Consider the following 20,870-nt stretch of genomic DNA (forward strand, 5'->3'; position numbering starts at 1 on the left):
ATTTATCAATAGTTTATCAATAGTTCTTATTGCTGGGTAGTATTCCATTGTAAGGCTGTACCAACATTTGTTTTATCTCTTTACCAGTTGAAGGGCATTTGAGTTATTTCCAATTTGGGGTGATTATGAGCAGAACTACTGCAAACATTTGTATTCAGGTTTTTATGCAAACGTACGTTTTCATTTCTCTTGGGTAAATAGTTAGGAGTGGGGTCGCTGGCTCTTTTGGTAAGTGTATGTTTAACTTATAAAGAAACTGCTAAACTGTCTTCCAAAGTGGTTATAGTATTTTGCATTCCCACCAGCAATGTGTTAAGAGTTCAGTTGCTTGGCATTGTTGTCAGCATTTGATACTTATTTTAGACACGCTAACAGGTGCGTAGTAGTATCTCACTGTGATTTCAATTTGCATTTTCCTAATGACTAATGATGTGTTGAGCATATTTTCATGTGCTTATTTGCCATTCATATATCTTCTTTGGTGAAGTAACTGTTCAGATTGTCCATTTTTAAATTGTGTTGTTTGTTTTCTTATTATTGAGTTTTAAGAGTTCTTTATGTAGTCTGGATACAAGTCTTTTGTCAGAAATGTTACTTACAAATATTTTATCCTAATCTCTGTCTTGTCTTTTCATTCTCTTAACAGCATCTTTAGATGCAGAGCAGAGTTTTATAGCTTTAGGTTTTATGTTTAAGTGTATTTTCTGTTTTGAGTTAATTGTGTGTAAGGTGAAAGATATGGGTTGAGGTCCATCATTTTGCATGTGAATATCCAGTTGTTCCAGCACCTTCTGGTGAAAAGACTCTTCTTTCTCCATTGTATTGCCTTTGTTCCTTTGTCAAATGTCAATTGACCTTATAATTGTTGATCTCTTTCTGGGCTGTCTGTTCTGTTCCACTGATATCTGTGTCTCTCTACTCACCCGATAGCATACTGTCTTGATTTCTGTAGCTTTATATACTAAGCCTTGAAATCAGTTAGTGTCAGTTCTCCAACTTTCTTCTTTTTGTTTTGGCTGTTCTAGTGTCTTGGGCATTCCCTATAAATATTAGAATTAGGTTGTCTATATCTATAAAAATCCTTTTGGGATTTTGCTTATGATTATGTTGAATCTGTATAGTTATAACATCTTAGCAATATTGAATCTTCCAGTCTGTGAGCATGGTGTATCTTTCCATTCATTTAGGTCCTCTTTGATATCTTTCTTTCATTGGTGTTTTGTAGTTGTCAGCATACAGATTCTGCATGGTTTTTTTTAAAATACCTATTTCATGTTTTTGAATGTTACTATAAATGGTACTCCTTAAATTTTAAATTTCCAACTATTCTTTGCTAATACATAGAAATACATTTGGTTTTAGTATATTAACCTGCATTCTGCAACCTTGTTAAACTTACTAGTTCTAGGAGCATCTTCGTAGATTCCATCTATGTAAGTGATCGTGTCTTATGTGAATAGAGGTAGTCTTATTTCTCCCTTTCCAACCGGTGTGTCTTTTATTTGTTTTTCTCTTAAGCAAAGGAGTGATTGGATTGGATTTACATTTGTCAAAGACCAATCTGGCTGCACTGTAAAGAATTGATTGGATGGGGAAAATGTAGAAGAAGAAACCAGTGTGCAAGCTGTTGCAGGAATCTGACAGACAGTGAGGGCTTGGGCTGTGATGATGGTAGTAAGAGAGGAGACAAATACTCAATGTATTTTGGAGAGAGAATTGGTAATGCAGTGAATAGGAGGGAAGATAAAAGGGGAAGGGAGCAGAGGACACTAAAGCTTCTGTCACAAGGAACTGGGTGAACGGAGTTAATTATTTATTGAGATAGAGAAGATGAATGAGGAATATATATGTTAGTGATCTAAGTCAACGAATGAACTTATCTTGATAGAAATTCTCCTCTGTACCATCATCTATTTTCTGCACCTCAAGCAAAGTTTTTCACTGCTCTGGTTGGTTTCCACTAAGTGCTAGATATAAGCCTGCATATGGGTTTAGAGACTAGGATCTGGGGAAGGATGAATGAAAACGCTATAGGGCACAGATTATCAAACTTTCTTGGTTCATGTTGCCTCATAGACATTTCTAACCCAAAAGAAATACCTAACAATTCCATTTATTAAGTGGATTGATCCAAACTACTTAATAAATGTTTATGTCCTAACAGCTTGGCATGTTAAGGACTGCGTAATTTCTTCTTTCTTTTTTTCTTTTCTTAGTTTAATCTGTCATTATATTAAATACTATACTCACAGAATTTTTTAAAACTCCACTTTATATCGTCACATCGCAGATCTTCTCAGTTCCAATATTTAAGGCAGGCGGGGGCGTGGAAATCCTCTTACTTGAGCCACTACCCTCTGGCTCCCATAAAGCTTGTAGCAGTCTGCTATGCACACTGGCACGGTGGTCATCCTAAAACGGCCTTAGGATGGGAACTGCCTTTGTTTCTCTCCTGAGCTGGATGAACTCCCTTGATTCCACACCTTCCTCTTTGTTTTCATTGTTGCCCTCATATTGATGAAATAAAACTTTGGAAACCTCCTAGAAAAGGAAGTATGAAATACTAAAATTTTAAGAATTTGCATGCATGAAAATGTTCTGCTGTCGCTCTTGTTTCATATTTTGGCATGATATAGAATTTAAAGTTGGAATTTTTTTTAAAAGGAACTTGAAAATGTAATTCCATTTAAGGACTGCATAATTTCTTAAACCTTGGAAGCAGATTATACACCACCAACCTCATTTACTTTCCACATTGATTTTGGTGATACTTGGTTTTTATCAATGACAATAACCACTGAATACTCAGCTTTGCAAAGATATGTTACCCAAAGGAATCTCATGTTGAAAATGTGAACTCCTGCCAACTAATAGTTTGCATGGTGTCCAACACGTGCCACTGTGTTTCCCTGGAAATTTAAAATATCCCACAGTGCCTCTCTGTAAGTTTGTCTCATTGCACAGTTTGGGAACTGTGGACTTAGGACCTTATTCCAAGACTTTTTGTTTTCTGTTTAAAGGTTTATCTCTTCCTATTTTTTTTGTATCTCTACATTAAAAACCAATCTCATGTTTATCATCTTTTATGAAACATAGTTTATTTTAGGAATTTTTTATTATTAAAAATTATGAAAGTTAAGCATGTATTATGTAGAAAGTTTGGACAATACAGCAAAACACAGAGAAGAAACTACGTCATTCCTAACTCCACCATCTACCAATAACCAGTACTAACATGTTGTTGCTTTATCTGCCCAGTTATTTTATATGAAGATTTATTATATTTTGAATAATAACTATAACTAACTCTGATTTTATAAAAAGGTAATAATCTGTAGTTTAGTGGGGATTTCATACCCTGGAATTGTGACTCGTCTGTAATGACCTTTGGGATAAATAAGACCGAGTTCTAGCTGCTTCCTTTTTATTGGCTACTTTCATTAGTTGAACTCGGGATTGGAGGGCTTGAAGACCCCACCGTTCATGAGAGAGAGGCTTTCTGCTGCTGTGTTTCTAACCTAGCAAATGTGAAGTGTGTTATTTACACAGTAGTTCTTCATTATAAAGGTTACAAAAAACACAAATGGATTTTAGTGAAGGAACGTTTTTTTGAAGTGGTTAAGTCTAGCATATTTTTAAAAAGGGTAACTTGTCAGGGGTTTTATTTTCTCCAGTAGATGGATGCACTTGCTATAAGTAATATATTAAGGCCCTACTATAAGGTAGTAGTTCTAAAAGATTGTCTAATAATTCAGGTTTAAGCTATTTGTATTGTCCTGACACCACAAGGAAAACTTTTATAATTCCATTTCATTTCTGATTTATTTGTTGTTTTATTTTCTCTGCCTTCATTCATAAGTACTAGACTTTGAAGTTGCATACGTGGAAACAAGATTTTTGTTTGAGTTCATCTACTTGAAATACGTTTTAAAAATTCACCTTCTGTCACACTACAGAGTTAGAGCTTGAGTAGAATTTTAAATTCAGAAAAGAAAAAATGGTCAATGTAATTTAGCTCCAGAAAGCAGTTGACAAAAGATGGGGTGGAAACTTCTAAGTATATATATATACACATATATTCATATTTAGAATCTCATTGTTACTCTTTTTCTGTCTCACACTCACTCCTCTTTCCCCCTCCCTCTCTTTTTTCTCAATAATTGAAAATTCTGACCAAAACAAGTGGTGTGTGTTAGTACTTTTTTAGCATAGTCTGGACTGTCGAAGAGTAATTTTTTTCTTGTAAAATCCTGGTAGAGGACTCCATGTCTGACTCTAGAGCTGAGGCAGAGAAAATACAAGATGAGCCTAGAGTACTAGCTTGTGTTACCAGGGACCAAATGCTAAAAATGCATAAGTAAGTAAAAGTGGAAGCAAGTTAAAAGGACACAGGAGCCAACCTGAGAGAGTTCCCAGTGGCTGAAACTAGAACAATTTGAGCAAGAAAATAAATGACAATAGTACTTTATCATAAGCCAAAGAATAAAATAAATATCCATGAGTTCTTACTGATACAAGTAAGCAAATAAATAAATGAGGGAGAAAGGCAAATCTTCCTTACAGAAGAAATCCAGATAATAAATGTAGAAGGAATGGAGAAAATAGAAAATTCCATTAGAACGCCACAGTAATAATTGCTGCAGGCAAGATTCGTGGATGAATGCTAAAATTAATGAGCAAAACTTTAAGAAGAAAAGGGATGCTTGTTTAGCCTCAAAATCTCTCTCCCAGGAAATGTATTGATCTCTGTGGTGCTTTTAATAAATGTCCACAAATTCTTTGATACCCTTCCTTCCAGCAAGTGGCTTAATTCCCTTATCTTTGAGCAGGGCTAGACATAGTGCCTGGAACTAAGAGTATGGTAGCTTCACAGTAGAGAAACCTGGCAGATACCGTCTTCGCCAAGTGATTAGGGTTTGTTTACACCACCAGGAAGAAATCACGTTGATCTCATCTACCCCCTAGACATTACACAATGAGAAGGGCACTTTATCTCTCTGGCGTTCTTTTCCAAAATTCATAACCTCAGTCTAATCATGAGAAGAAATCAGGAAATCCCAAATCGAGGAACATTCTATAAAATATCTCACTAGCACTCTTCAAGAGTGTCAAGGAAGGTCTGAGTAACTGTCACAGGTTGGAAGAGACTAAGCAGACATGACAACTAAGGAATGCAGTTTCCTAGATTGGATCCTGGAGCAGGTAAAGACATTAGTGGAAAAACTGATGAAGTCTGAATCAAGTCTGTAGTTTAGCTGATTGTATTGTACCAATGTTAACTTCTCGCTCGGAGTTGATAAATGTAACGTGATATACGAAATATGAACATTAGAGGAAGTTGGGTGATGGGAATCCTGGAACTCTCTGTACTATCTTTACAAATTTTCTGTAGATCTAAAATTATTTCAAAATTAAAAGTTAAAAAACTCCCAGCTTACTGGTGTCCTTCCCAATCCAAGGATATTCGTTATTTTAAAGTGTCTCTAGAGCAGATTAGTTCAGAGAAATCCCCCTCCCCCTCATCTTTCTCTATAGAAAAGAAAGATGAGCTCTTGATAACAAAACAACTCTCACAGAGCAGGGACAGTAAATTCTAGGGGCTTGTGCTCCACCATTAGAGACTGGAAGCGCATCTCTGCCTGCTCTGAGCGGCGTGGTTCAGCCAGCACTGATGGTTCGCCTTTTGTGACTTGGTAGTGTGTCCAGCATTTAGGTTCCAAAAAGTATTCTATTAAAAAAGTGCAGAGAGGAGCAACTGTGGTTCTGCCTGCCTCTGTCTTGGGCCCTTCGTTCCAAGTATTACCATTGACCTGCTAATCTAAAATCTCCAGAGGTACTAGATCTGGTTTCATATGACTGTCTCTTAACGTCGGATTATTGGTAGACTCAAATGGTATCAAAAGTGTGGTACTCAGCAAGATGGATACATGAAAAAAAACTTTTCTTCAATATAAAATACACTGTATTTTCTTTTCTTCCTTTTTTCCCCCCAAAACAGTAAAATCTCGTTAATCCAATGTAATTATGGGTACAGATGTGAAATCTTGATTTATAAATATTTTATTCTTATTACTTTCAAGCTCTCATTAACTCACAATGGGATAACAGAGCTGAGTATAAAAGGCCTAACCAGATCCTATTTTAGTAAATAATAATATTTGATGGCTGAGGATGATTATTGTCATAGTAACAAATTAGAATTTGTATACTAAAATTAAACTCCTTCCTTGTATGCTAATCATTCTCTTGATCTGACCATTAGTGAAAACTGTCTTTAGTTTGTATACATATGGAAGATATTGTTTTATATCTTAAATATATTTTATTACCTAAATACATTTATTAAAAATTAAACATATTTTATTACCTACCCAAATTGAGTACCTTGCGCTGTGTCTATCTTGGGGATATAACTGGTGTGATCAGTGAAGAACAATGTACTGCTCTTGAACATGGAAATACGTTTAGGTTGGCATAGTGGCAGGTGCATGCATTTTCTGGAAAGCCCTATTTCCCGGATTGTTAATGCGTACCCAAGTAGATACACAGATACTTAATAATACTGCCTAATTTCTGTAGTCAGATTGAGCAACACATAATTTATAGCAATTCTGAGACTAGAAACACAAGAATGGTAAGTATGTGATAAAGATGTACTACAATTGGTAGTCAGTAGAAGTGCAGACTGCACATTATTGATAGCAAGCCATTCTTGTAGATGTGTGTGATACAATTTTCTTGACAGGTATTTTCAAAGTGTACCTTTCCATGTCATCTTGGTATCTTTAGTAAATTTATTTGTACACTTAAAAAAAAAAAGCAATGTTTCATTTCCTAATTTTATATTCAATTAAGAATTTTAGTGGTTGGCTGCTATGTGCCAGGCACTTTCATTTATTATTGCTCCAATGTCCCAGTGAATTAGAAACTCCTTTGCCCATTTTAGAAATTAGAAAATGGAGAATCTGAAAGGTTTAGAAACTTATCTGTTAGACCCTACTTGTGGTATAACATATGTGTTTACCTTACCTGAATAAGTTGCCTAACACTTGGATATAGATAATGTCTCAGAAATAAAAGGAGGTAGATCCCTAGGAAGGGAGGGAGGGGAGTTGAGACTAGAATAATGAATATTTGAGAATAAATTTAGCAAGTTTGCTAAGTAAGTAGAGCATCACTCTCTTGGGCAGGTCTGGCTCCAATACACTGAATGTGTTGGTCCTGTCAGATTTGTTGAAAATGCAAATAGTCCAATCAAGTGTAATACTCATTAAGGGAAAAGGACTACAATTTGAAAGTTTTTATGAAGATGCGCACTGCCTAATCTGTGAATTGAAAGCATCTTTTAAAAATTTGCTTCCCTTCATAGTCCTAGGTGGTAGTGAATATGTGGGTAGAAAAAGGAGAGCATTTCAAATAATCCTAATGAAGTTAACTGATTGCAATCTTCCGTATTGTGAGGAAAAGTTGTTAGCTGTGAAAGACGAGGACAGAATTAAAATATTACCATGACTGGCATTTGATTTGAAACTGCGAAGATAAGCTTAGGTTCCTATTTATGAAAACCATCCTCACAGCCCGATGAAATATCTTTTCAAAGGTTCTATAGTTGCCATGGATACCTGTTAGCGTTGATAGACTAAGTTGTAATCCATATTCAATCATCTGAGGTGAAGTAGCCAACAAACCTACCAGCTAATATCAAAGGTAGCTTCATCTCTGAATTCATACTGGTTTGGAGATGAAAAGGGTAAATAGCCTGAAGATTAGATTTTTAGTTAATTATCACTGCTTGAAAAGCAAAATAGTTAGGATGCACATTGCCTGAATCAGATCCTAATGTTTACTCTTTATGCGTAACTTTTTATCTTAACCAGTAAAGGGGATTTCTTAGGTTCTGACATAGGAATTTAGATGGTGTGGTCTTTCTAAAAGTTGTTGAAACCTTCACAGATACTCAGTTTCTGAAAGCCAGAGGGACACAGACAATATCGAAGGCATTGGTCCCTATGGTAACGTATTTGCATTTGGCCCAGAAGTGGCTGGTTTCTCCTTAGCTTCTTTTAATTGCTATATATTGACAGCCGTTTTCACGACTATTTATAAGGTGTCAGATTGGTGAGCAAGTGTACAAGGGAGTACGCACCACATCCTTGGGCTTGATTAGATGCTTCGGGTGACAAAGAGCTCTGTGTGAAGAGGCACGAGGTGTTTTTGGCATTTCCCTAACGCGTCTGTCACGTAGTGCAGGCAAGAAGCCTGTCAGATGATTTAAATATTTTCCTCAATTCTCTTTTAAAACAGGTGACAAAAGAGCTAAAACAGTATGACAACAAAATTATAGAATGCAAATTCGAGAACAACAGCTGGGTCTTTATGAGACAGAGAACAGACAAAAGTTTCCCTAATGCCTACAACACTGCCATGGGTGAGTGTGACACCCTCCCGGTGGAGGTTACATGAACACCCCCCCCCCCCAAAAAAAAAAAAAAAACCACAACAACACACGAAAGCTAAAGTGCTAGAACCAAACTGTGCTGCCTTTTGTGGTTCAGCTTTGGGGGCAGAAGGCCACGCGGACCGCAGAGGGCTCGTGGCAGGTCTGTGCCCCGCGTGGCTCCAGTCCTCCCTCACCTGTGGGCTGCTGCGGGCACCCAGGAGAGGGGTTAAAGGGCAGGAAATCGGGCTGCGGATAGGATGAATTTGTTGAATGACAGCCACAACAAAAGCCATGGTAATTGCAGATCCATTCAAAACGCTGAAGCCGTCGTCTGCCAGATGGCAAAAGATGGCATGAGCAAGGGAAATGTAATTTCCAGCTCCTAAGATAGTTTTACAAACAATGGAAAACAACGTCAATGAAAACCTTAAAAAACATAAAATAAAAAAGAAGAAACGTAAAACCTGCTGTGCTATCCTTCAGGGTGTGCTCTGGGTACAATGTGAATGCTTTGGGAATTCAGAGTAGTGAGGGTCTTTCATGGGAAACAGCACATATTAATTAGGTTTCTAAGGTAAACTACTACTGGGAGCAATTCTCGGTTGTGTTGTTAGTGGAACTGAAAGAAAAAGACAGATAAAAACCAAGAATGAAGGTTAATAGGATTATGCACTTTGAATGCTCAGTCAGTGATGATGATGATCGTGTGATAAGCTTATGAGATAATATAGAAATTGCCACTTTGAGTTTTGTGGCTTAAGTTACTGTTGTACATTGGAAGGTTCTTGTGGGAACTAAGGTCTGTGTTCAGACAGGATGCGTTAATTTGGAAAAGAGGAGTAATTAAGCCCGTGTTGTTTTCCTAAAACCAAGTGGGTAAATACCATTTTGATCACATAGGGAAAGGTGCTTTCTTCAATAGTCATTTTGTTGTAATACCTTACTTCAAGCAAGTTACTAAAATAAAGAATAATGCGCTCTGCCAGCTACACTGCAGCCTCCCCGTTCAGCGGGCACGATGGCTGGCGCCGCATTACATGCATCAGTGTGCGCTTCTTTCTGAGAGAGGGAAAGGCTGGAGGACTAGAGCGCGCGCCTTCTTTAGAAACTGCTTGAGTGTGGACCATAGTGTGACGCACTGGGCGAGATCAATATCCTACACAAACTGTTTGGAGGGATCAAAAACGGTAGTGAAGACAGGCTTAAGCCCAAATACTTAAAGTTTGGGTCTAGAATTAATAGTAAAGGCAGCCACCAGAAATGCACTCACTTCGGGGGAGGGGGAGGGAGGAGCACAGCTGAATCCACAGCAAGTCACCCACGTTGGGAAGATGGAAAGTTTTAGCGTGTTGGGATGGAAACGTCTCCCCGTCCTCGTCTCCCTGGGGCGAGTCAGCTGCCTCCGTGAACCCTCACACAAGACTCACGTCTCCCTTTGTCCACAGCCGTGTGCAACAGCATCTCAAACCCTGTCACCAAGGAGATGCTCTTTGAGTTCATCAACAGATGTGTGACAGCTTCTCAAGGACAGAAGCGAAAGCATCATCATCTGGACCCGGACACGGAGCTCATGCCTCCACCACCTCCCAAAAGACGTTTGACTGAAAGACCTGCCTCTGACTTCAGGACTGAGAGGAAAGATGAGTGAGGAAAAGTGCTGTTGCCCCATATTCTTTGCGACCAGAGAAATTCAAAACAGAGTGTGGCTTGATGTTGATACACGTTTGACTTTAAAAAAAAAAAAAAAGAAGAAAGTATTGTAGCCAGCCTGTAAATATTTGATGCATTTGTTTCCTCAGTGCTACAATACATCATGGACTTAAACATTTTATTTATATCTGGTAAACTCAGCCTTACCTTGTGGAATCTGAAGATTGAAATATCCAAAGGTTTAAATGAGATTGAAATCAATGAAAAAGAGGCCTTGTTTATATACGGATAACTTACACTTTAATTTATAAAGTTAGCAATCTAGAACTGTGAGCGCCTAGAACACTGTATTTTTTAGAAGTTGTATTTCAACTATGATAGGTTTTCCTTTTAAAACATTTAGACAATGGCATTAAATATTCCTGCTATTATTTATCATGGATTTCCTACATTTCTGAAATTCTTGTATTCAAAACCAAATGACAAAGTTGTTAAATATTGTACTATATTAAACAACTTGGTCTGGCTTATATCATTCTAAGAAGTTGTTTTGGAAATGTAAAAGTAAAAAAGTAAAGCTCCAATTTTGTTAATTTCATCCTTTCTAAAGGAGGTATATTGAGTCTTTTCATCGTCTCTTTCTGTTGTTTGAACTGCAGCATCAGCTATCCAATGTATCCACTCTGGCAGTGGTCCCGAGTTACTTCATAGAACTTAAGAGACACACCACCCGGTCCTGTGTGTGTGTTGTTCTCCTGGGAGACTTTTGTTCTCTCTTTCTTTTTTTTAGTTTTAATGCCAGGGCTACTTCTGCTGTACCTCAGTGGTAGCACATTGTAGATTACATTAAAACACACAACTCACTGTGATGATGGGAGTGATATCAGATACAGACAGTGTTGTATTTGTTCCCTTGCACCAAACAGCAAAGGAAATGCCAGCTGACTCTTTTGATTAGAAGGTAATGTCGGTGGAAGAGAATGCTGTCACTAGAAAATGCTCTCCCACTGCTTGATAAATGCAGAGGCAAAGACTAGACATCTGTAGGAACTAAACATCAAGGAAGCCAAGACATTTATTTTCAAAGCCAGAATTCTCTCATCTTCTATTCTGGGAATGCTATTTCAGTTGTACATCTGAATTTAAAAAAAAAAAAACAAAAAACAAAAAACACATTTACTGATAGATAATGGATATAAAGAGTGGCTAATTGGTCACATGCCATTGTTGGGAAACTGTGTTCTGATTGGTTTGTGAAGGAACTCTTGAAAATTAGCCTACTAGAGGCTAATGTATTTATTTTTAGAGGTACAGGTTTTAAGTATGTGTATTTAAACAAATTTTCATGATCTGAATTTTATATATGTATATGCACATATATGTGAGTATATGCAGCAGTGTCTATTCTTCTACTAATACAGTGAGAAATCCAAACAGGTCACCTAGTAGATTGAATATCTGATAGGATTTCTATATCAAATAGCACAGATTAACCAAACATGTATTTATATTCACCCGAGTTTTAATGTTTTTAAACAAAGTTTCTTCCTGCAGTGCTTTTCTATATGAAGTACTAGGGTCATGCTTGGGCTTCTTCCCTTATTGTTCCCAAGTTATGTAATGTATAGTGAATTTATTCAAAATGCCATTTTAGTGTTTCTTTCCTAGAGTACTTTTGTGCGTTTGAGCACAACAGGGATTAAAACATCTGATTGCCGCAGTAACTATTGAAAAATGGAAATTGGTCAAGGTCTCGTGGTGTCTTGTACAAAGCAGATCTAAAAAAAACGCCTCTGCAACTCCAAATAGTCCGACGCCTGCTCCACCAGGATTGGTGGCTCTTTTCACAAGGTGCATTGCTTTCTTCCAAACCCGTGTAAACGCAGAAGGCTTTTGCAGATGTAAGAGCAAGCTTTTGTCAGCATTCTTTAATGGAGTTAAAATGTTTATGGTAATTGTAACCTTTTAAATGAGTTACGTGAAAAGAGCATCTCATTTTTAATACACCCAGATATTTTCTCCTTGCCTTTGTGCATTTTCCAGGACTTAATTTTCTTAATTTATCTTTTCCTTTCAATTGTAGTGAAGTATAATAAGTAGATCCCATTTAGCCCCTGAACACATTACCATCTACAGTGTCATAAAAAGTCATCTGGAAAGTCAGGGGAGGGGTGGAAATCTGGAGTCAGGATTTGGGACGTCATGAAGGAAACACTTTCTTTCTCAGCCCACTTCATAATAACTGTTTTCTGACACTGAAGTTTTGTAGATGAGAATAAGAAAACTTTACTTTCCTGAGTTATGACATGTAACTTTGCTTTGTGTTTGGAAAAGATGTGGAAGACTCGACTGCCTGGCTGGTTACATTTGCTTTCCATGAAATGCTCAGAAAATGTCAGGACATTCCTTCTCTAATTGTGTGTCAGTGCAGTATTGTAATAAAACTACTGATTTAAAATAATAGAAAGTGTATCTACTACTTTGTTTTACTGGTGATGCCTTTGTGTCCCTTTATATAACCAACGCAGTCATGTCCCTTTTATTGCTGGCATCAGATCCTGCTGCTGTCCACCATACCCATCAAAATCCACCTGGTTTTGTTGCATCCTAGAGATTAGCATGAAGACTTGGAAAATCTTCTGTTTTCCTTCCTGAGAAACCGAGAAACTTGGAAGTTAAGAATCAAATACTTCCAGATGGAGAAAACTAATGTGGTAGAGAAAACCCCGGGGCTCAGCCCAAAGACCAAGTCTAGGCTCTGCCTCTCGTTGCTTCTCTGTCCTCTCTAGAACTTGTTTCTCCCCTCCCCCATCTATAAAATGCCAAGATTGGATCAGATGATCAAAAAGAAGCTTTTCAGGTCTGACATGATTCTTGTGTAAAAACCAGTGCTTTATAAACATCCTGTATTCACAATAATAGCAATATGACCATTATGGAATAGTCACCAAGCCCCAAGATGCCCTAAAGACAAGCACTCTGTGCAGGGAGGTGCCATCATCAACCTCATTTGTAGCTGAGGAAGCTCTGACCCAAGGTAACATAGCTAGTTAGTTGTGAGCTGAGACCCAAACACAGGTCTTTCTACTCCAGGTCCTAATTTACTGTGCAGTCAGTACTCCCTGAAAGGCTCTGGTACAGCCTCTGTGAGGAGGGCTGCTTCTGTGCCAGGGTCCCAAACTATTGAAGCTGTTTCTTTGGTGCTAACAGGTAATAGGTTCCAAGCACCTCTCTCCAAAATAAGATGAAGTTTGGAGCAGGAAAGTAAATACATTTTTAAGACCTTATTTAACAGTATTTAAATGTGAGTGACGCAGAGGCCGTGAAAAGTTTAATAATTCTCATAAAGATGCTAAATTCCAAAGACGCAATTAGCAAGAAATAAGTGATTAAATCACACACTGGGCCAGCATTTCCTGATTGTCGCATAGTGTGCTGTCAACTCTGATGCTTTGGCAGGTTATCGTCAGCCTTGGTCAATTCCAGATGTGTCCATCCCCTCCCTAGACTCAGCTGTCAGGTGACCTCCCAAGCTTCTAAGAAGATTTCACGTTTCAAAAAAATCAGTGCACAGATCTGGGGTAGCCAACTGTTCTGCCATGAGAGGTCATTTACAAAAAACTGGGTTGCCATCGTTTCATAAAATAAAGGGAATCTTAATACCCGAAAAGGAAGTAAGGCATAATTTAGAAGAAAAGACATGCATTTACGCAGACCAAATTTTGTTTTATGGAAGTCTCACTACACCATCCTTTGCGTCTACATTTAACCCCAAACTGGTGAAAACTTTTTCATAGGCCAGTGTTGGGAATCAATGCAAAGGTGAAATTCCAGATCGGGGCTTGTAAGTGGGGGGAGAGGGGCATGAAAACCCCAGGGAAGAAGCAGCCCCTGGTTCCATAGCTGAAGGTCGTTTTCATAGTAACTATCATCCAGTTACCTCACAGTGGTTGATTACTTGTGCTCTGGTGATCGAAGATATATAGGTGAACAATGAGATTATCTGAATGTTTAAAAATACACAAATAGAATGAAACCCTCACCTCTTTGAGGTACAAAAATAAGCATAACCGAATATAACACAGAAAAACAGAATTTGGCTTTGACAGCAAGTCACACCAACAAGAGTCACCAGTTTTCACAATTTCGAAGTTGGCACATGGTCTATCTTCTCTTTAGATTGCCGCCACCGGAATGATCTTTCATTCAGCTTCATGCGAAGCTTCTCTTGTTTTCCTCTCCAGTCAGAGCTCCCTGGCCCATGACATCAGAGGCCCTGTGTGACCCAGTCTCCACCTGTACATCCAGGTTTGGGTCTCACCGCAGTGTGACTCCTGGCTGTCCCAAATCTCCATGCTCTCTGCACCCAGGAACCGTTGGTCGTGGTGCTTCTACTGCTTCTGTCAGAAAGCCCCAAGCTCCCTTACCCCCAGCATCAGGGAGGCCTTCCCGCCACAGGTAGCCTCCTGGCTGTCACGCTGTGTCGTGATGGTCTCCCCTGGGCTCCGTGAGCGGAGGGACTCTGTCATACACAGCACAGGGCTCGGCAACAGTGGGCACCCGGCAGTAATTAGGGCAGGAGGTTCACATGCCTTTCCGTACTTGCTGTTGAGACTCAGTCAAGATGTGGGAACTGTATTCTATTTTCTTTTTTTTTTTCTTTTGGCCGCATGCAAGATCTTAGCTCCCTGACCAGGGCTCGAACCCATGTCCCCTGCAGTGGAAGCATGGAATCTTAACCACTGGACTGTCAGGGAAGTCCCTATACTCAATATTTTGTAACAACCTATACGGGAAAAAAATCTAAAAAAGAATATATATGCATACAATATTGTGTTAGTTTCAGGTGTACAGCACAGTGATTCAGTTATAAATATATCACTGTGCTGTACACCTGAAACTAACACAACATTGTAAATCAACTGTACTTCAATTAAAAAAAAACAAACATGTGTCTGCTCTTGTCTCCCTCCGTTTAGTTATATAGGAACAGAAAATTGTTTTGTCCCTCTAGCCTTCTCGTCATCATAGAAGCACTGATAACATCTCTCGTTTCTTGAGAATTTCTTCACAGCCCATCTCTGATGCATCTTGTATTTAATCCTGATTAGAAGTGTCTTGTCTGTTGTTGCCTTTTGCACCGAAAATGAATGCTTCTGAGGGAAACTTCTCAGCAGGAAGAATCTTAAGAAAAGTGCCCTGGTCTCCTCGCTGTGATATACTCTGAGGGAGGTGTGAGGGAAGCAGTGTTTTTCATCACGTCTTACTTTTCAGGGCAGTTTCACGGAGCTTGCCACATCTGAAACTAGAAGGCTCCTTCTCCCCACCCACCTGCTCCCGCCCAACTTCTGATGTTTTCAAAGAGAAGTCCTTTGGTAGCAGCTGAGGCTTTTCAGTTAGTTTTAAAAATAAGTAGCAGTCCGTGATCCCGTAGCGTGAATTGGTGCTTCTAGCCATGTCTTTTAGAGTGGGAAAGGCAAGTGAAAGATACTCTTCTTGTTGCTACTATCAAATGCTATCTTCCAAGATCTAAGGGAATAAGAAACTTTACTGTTTCTGTAGAAGTTCTGCTTCCCCTCCGAAGGCCATTAGGGGAGTCTTGTATAGCTTTGATCTACAGCATAAACACACACTGGAGGTGAGGGCCACAGGGACCCCAACCAAACAGTACCACAACCAAAACTTTCCTATAATAAATTTTCTTGAAAATTCTGCATGTGGGTAGAAACCAGACACCTGGACACATCGCATACAATTGGGATGATGCAGGAGGTGGAACGTGGTCTAGGCCTCGGTGGATGGGTGGGATGAATGGGGAGGGGGAGGTGTGGACAGAGAATGTGGGGGGAGTATGCTTTCCGGGGCTGTGTCTAGAGCCTGTGTGCAGGGCAGTGGTAGGAAATATGGCTGTCCTCACTCCGTCCGAAGCTCACCAACCACCTACCCACCGCTGGCCCCTTGATCTCCTTCCAGCTATTGACCCATTTCTCTCTGTCCCCCTTTCCTTCGGAATTCCTGGAAGGAGGTGATCGCACTCACTTGCTCCTTTCTTCCTCATCTCTCTTGAACCCACTGCCAGCAGGCTCTCGTCCCTGCTGAGACTGCTCGTCACCACCACCAGTGCCTCTACAGGTCACATCCATTCTCCGAATTGACCCATCAGCACCATCAGTGTTTCAGTTTCTCTCTGTTTTGTTTTATTTTGTTACTTTTTTTTTTGGCCACGCCATTGTGTTATGCGGGATCTTAGTTCCCCGACCAGAGATGGAACCCACAGCCCCTGCAGTGGATGCGCGGAGCCTTAACCACTGGACCGCCAGGAAAGTCGCTGTTGCTTCTTTTTAATGGGAAATTTCCTACATATACACAAATAAGGAAAATGGTAAAATGAACTCCCCCATCTACCCAGATTCAGCAATGATCAATGTGGCAGTTCCTGTTTATTTTATACACCAACTAGCCCCCCACCCTCCATTACACACATGCGTGTACACACACAACACACACACGATTATTTTTAAACAAATCACAAACTACTCCCTCCTTGTTGAACCCTTTCTGCTCTTGGTTTCCAGGCCACCATAGTTTCTTGGCTTTCTTTCCTTCCACCCACAGTTCTCTCTTGCTGAGCCCTCTTTACCTTCTCGACCTTTGCTTGTGGTAGTGACCCAGGCTCAGTCCACTGGCCTCTGTGTACACTCTCTAAGAGATCTCTCCTACTCTCTGAACACTAATACCATCTACACACAATTTCCAAACCTATTTCTAGCCTGGATCTCTCTCGTGAATTCTAGACTCAACTATTCAACTGACAACTTGACATCTTCACTTGGATGCCTAATGGTCACCTGAAGCTTAATACACCCCAGACTGAACTTTCCTCCTCCTGTAGACTTCCTTCTCTTCCCACAGGCTTCTCAGAGAGCTCAGTTCATGGCAATTGCACTTTTCCAGTTGCTTGAGAATCATCCTTGATTCTTTTCTTCCTCTGACATTTCACATCCAATCAATCCACCAGCAGATGCCAGCGGCACTACCTTCAAACTGTAACCAGAATTTAACAACTTCTTACCCTCTTCAAACCTCTCATCTCATCTCTTGCCTGGATTATTGCAATAGCCTCCTAACTGGTCTCCCAGTTTTCGCTCTCCCTCATCACCTTCTCAATCCAGTCTCGCCACAGCTGTCTGTAGTATTTTTTAGAACATGTCACTCAACTACTCAAAACCTTCCAGGGCCTTCCACCTCACTCAGGATTAAATCCTAAATGCACATCGTCATTCATCCAGGACTACATAACCTGGCCTCCAGCCGACTCCCTCTCATCTCTTCCTTCTTGTACACTCTGCTCATCGATTCTGGCCCCTTTGCAGTTTCTCCAACTTGCCAAGCATGCTCTGACTTTAAGGACTTGGAACTTTCTTTTCCCTTTACCTGAAATGCCCTTCCCCTCGATATCCATAAGGCTCACCCTCATTTCATTCGTCTCGAGACAAATGCTGCCTCATCAAAAAGGACTTCCTGACCATCCCATCTAATATGCCACTCCCATCACCGTCTACCTTCTTACCCGAATTTATTTTTCTACAAGCAGTTATGATCTAACATATATGTTTGCTTGTTCGCCTGTTATCTGACTCTCTCTAGAATGTAAGTTCCATGGGAACTGAGAATTTGATTTCATTCATTGCTGTATTTCCAGCACCTAGGCCAGTCTGGCACAAAGTGTAGGAGTTCAGTAAATATTTCTCAAATCTATAAATGAACTCGGGTTACATAGATAGGCTGGGGACAGATTATGAAGGGATTTGAATGTCTGGCTAAGAAGTTAAGCTAAATTTGGTCAACAATAAAGAGCTATTGAAAGCTTTTTTTTTTTTTTTGCTGCACTGCCCGGCTTGCAAGATCTTAGTTCCCTGACCAGGAATTGAACCCGGGCCCTGGGCAGTGAGAGCACGGAGTCCTAACCACTGGACCGCCAGGGAATTCCCTATTGAAAGCTTTTAAACAAGGGAGTTTTTGGGTGAAATAAGCTGGTAATAATCTGTCAAAAGTGGCCAGTTGGGAGGCTATTGTAATAATCCAGGTGAGAGGTAAAGAACCCAGGATAGGGTGGCATCTACCAAAATCGAGGAGATTGGATGTGACAGGCATTCAGGAGGGAGAATCGTCAAGATTCAGCAGTCAGTTGAGAAGCCAAGTTTACCTTCAAGGGTTTGAGCCGAGGTGGGATGACGGTGGTGCCCTTAACAAAGCAGAGAAGTGACAAGGAAGAGCTGATTTGGGGTTGGGATGAAGAAGGGGCCTCTGGGCGTGACGAGCGGGAGGTGCTGTCAGGAGATTCAGATGGAATTGTCCAAAGAGAGGACAGAAATGTAGAACTGGAACTTAGACAGTCAGACCACCAGCAGGATTTTAAATTCGTCCACACAATAGTGATGGTGAAAACAGTGTGTGTAGAAGGTTTGGAGTACAAGAGGGTCAGAGACCCCAATGAAAGTGGGTAGGAGAAAAAAAAAAAAAAAAACAAACTAGGAAAGAAAGGCATCAAGAAGTAAGAAGAGGCTCAGGAAGGTACAGCCCACAGTCGATAAGAGAGAAATGTTTCTTTTTTTTCCTTTGCCAAAAATATTTTTATTGAGCATTCAAAGATGAAAAATGCTGAAAGCCAAAGTAGTAGCCTTGACTTTTTAATGTCATTACAAGTACTGCTTCTTTGAAACCTGGCGCTCATCCATTTAGCCCCATCTATGTGTTTTTTTGGTTTTATTCTGAGAGGCTTCAGGGCTTTACACTCAAGTCTCCTTAACAAGTCACACAAAACCTCCTGGTCCTGGCCCGAGAGGGAGAATGTTTCTTGCTAGAGAGGGCAGGAAATGGTTCTGATTGCTCCAGAGAGTCAGAGAGTCAAGGGCTGAGAAAAGGGCCTTGAATTGGGTTTCTAGGCGACCTTCAGAAAGATGATGCTGGTGGCTGAGGTGAAGGGAGAAACAAGAAGAAATAGGAGGAAATGGAGGTGTCGGGGTTAGGGGCTTCATCTGTGTCAACAGGTGAATTTACTATTCCCAAGAGTAGTGGTTACGCAGGGCGCGTTCACTTTGTGATGCTACGTCTAGTGGACGCGAACGTCTGTTGTACATGAAGGCAGAGGCTTAGCGCCTCCCGCTAAAGCCCTCACCAGCCTCCCAGGAGGCCCCTTCTGATCAGCCACAGCGGCCGTGTGCACAGCAGCTCCACGAGCTGTCTGTCCAGGCTGGGCGGAGTCATGCTGCACAGCTGGCCTCACCCAGTTTCCACGGTGGAGCATCTGTACATCATGGTCCTTGATGTTGGTCATTGCGCTTTTGCCTGCAGGAGCCCAGAGGCAGCTCTCAGCTGGAGGCCACGGTCTATGCCCCACCTGGCCACCCTGCGGGCCGGGACAGCAGGGTGTCTTGAAACAGTGACTGGGAAGCTCTCACCCATGGCTGATGAACTATTGTGATGGTCTTCATTTTAGGTATAAGGAGACTGTTTTAAAAATACACCTGCATTCTCCACATTAGGGCTTCTCATTATTTGGAAATAGTTGACATAAAAATAATCCGATTGGATTCCAAGTCCATTTGTTTTATCATAAGAAACATCAGCAAGAAATCACATTTGTACGTAGAAATGAAAAAGAGAAGAGACTGTTGGTTCTTTAAATATAATTTCAGCTGTCGGCATTTTGAAAGGTTCCCAAAGAATGGTTTTAATTTTTTTATTTCTAACGTGCAGTTTCTCGTTGATAGTGACTACCAAGAATTTGAAGAGATTATCATTAAAAAGTCTTCAAAAAGACACATGCACCCCAGTGTTCATTACAGCACTATTTACAATAGCCAGGTCATGGAAGCAACCTAAATACCCATCGACAGATGAATGGACAAAGAAGATGTGGTACATATATACAATGGAATATTACTCAGCCATAAAAAGGAACAAAATTGGGTCATTTGTAGAGACATGGGTGGACCTAGAGACTGTCATACAGAGTGAAGTAAGTCAGAAAGAGAAAAACAAACACCGTATATTAATACATATATGTGGAATCTAGAAAAATGGTACAGATGAACTGGTTTTCAGGGCAGAGGTAGAGACACAACAGGGCAGATGTAGAGAACAAACATATGGACACCAAGGGGGGAAAGTGGTGGAGGGCTAGTGGTGGTGGTGGGATGAATTGGGAGATTGGGATTGACATATATACACTAATATGTATAAAATGGATAACTAATAAGAACTTGCTGTATAAAAAAATAAAATAAAATTCAAAAAAATTTTTTAAAAATATAAAATAAGTAAGCTTACTATTAATAAATGTTAAGGAAGCTACAAAGTACACTACAAAAATAAAAAAAAATAGATAACTAATAAGAACCTGCTGTATAAAAAATAAATTAAATTTTAAAAATCTAAAAAAACAAAACAAATAAAAGGTCTTGATTAGGATTCGAGGACGGCATTTGAAGCATTAAAACTGATATTAAAAAAGTCATGTCCATAGAAGAAAGCTCAAATTTCTTGTTTAACATTTTGAAAAGATTTTATTTTGAAGTTTCACACAAAGCTATATCTTCCCTGGGACTTTGTATTTTACTTTTCTTTAGATCAAAATTTCATAATATTAAAAAATATAATGGACTTTCCCCCCCCAAGACCCATAAAGACACCCTAAGTCTCTAGTTTACCCCAGGGTACCCTTCAAAGAGTGTCATGTTTTGAGTTTGCCATGATGAGAAAAGGGCTGGGGAGTGTT

The 20,870-nt window shown here is 39.8% G+C and overlaps 1 protein-coding gene across 3 annotated transcripts in view; it reads left to right on the plus strand.

Annotated features, from left to right (window-relative positions):
• The window catches only part of RNGTT (RNA guanylyltransferase and 5'-phosphatase), a 264,091-nt gene that overhangs the window by 222,345 nt on the left and 20,876 nt on the right, over positions 1-20,870 (plus strand). For 2 of the 3 annotated variants that reach the window (XM_068551478.1, XM_068551479.1), the window contains 2 exons: positions 8,305-8,428; positions 9,886-12,531. The exons of the other annotated variant lie outside the window; for it this stretch is intronic. In XM_068551478.1, coding sequence (XP_068407579.1) covers positions 8,305-8,428; positions 9,886-10,088 — 327 coding nt within the window. In that variant the 3' untranslated portion in view covers positions 10,089-12,531. Of the gene's footprint in view, positions 1-8,304; positions 8,429-9,885; positions 12,532-20,870 lie in introns of those variants that run through there. 3 annotated transcript variants of the gene reach the window in all.

Source organism: Eschrichtius robustus, chromosome 9 (genome assembly GCF_028021215.1).
Source record: "Eschrichtius robustus isolate mEscRob2 chromosome 9, mEscRob2.pri, whole genome shotgun sequence".
Classification (NCBI taxonomy): Eukaryota; Metazoa; Chordata; class Mammalia; order Artiodactyla; family Eschrichtiidae; genus Eschrichtius; species Eschrichtius robustus.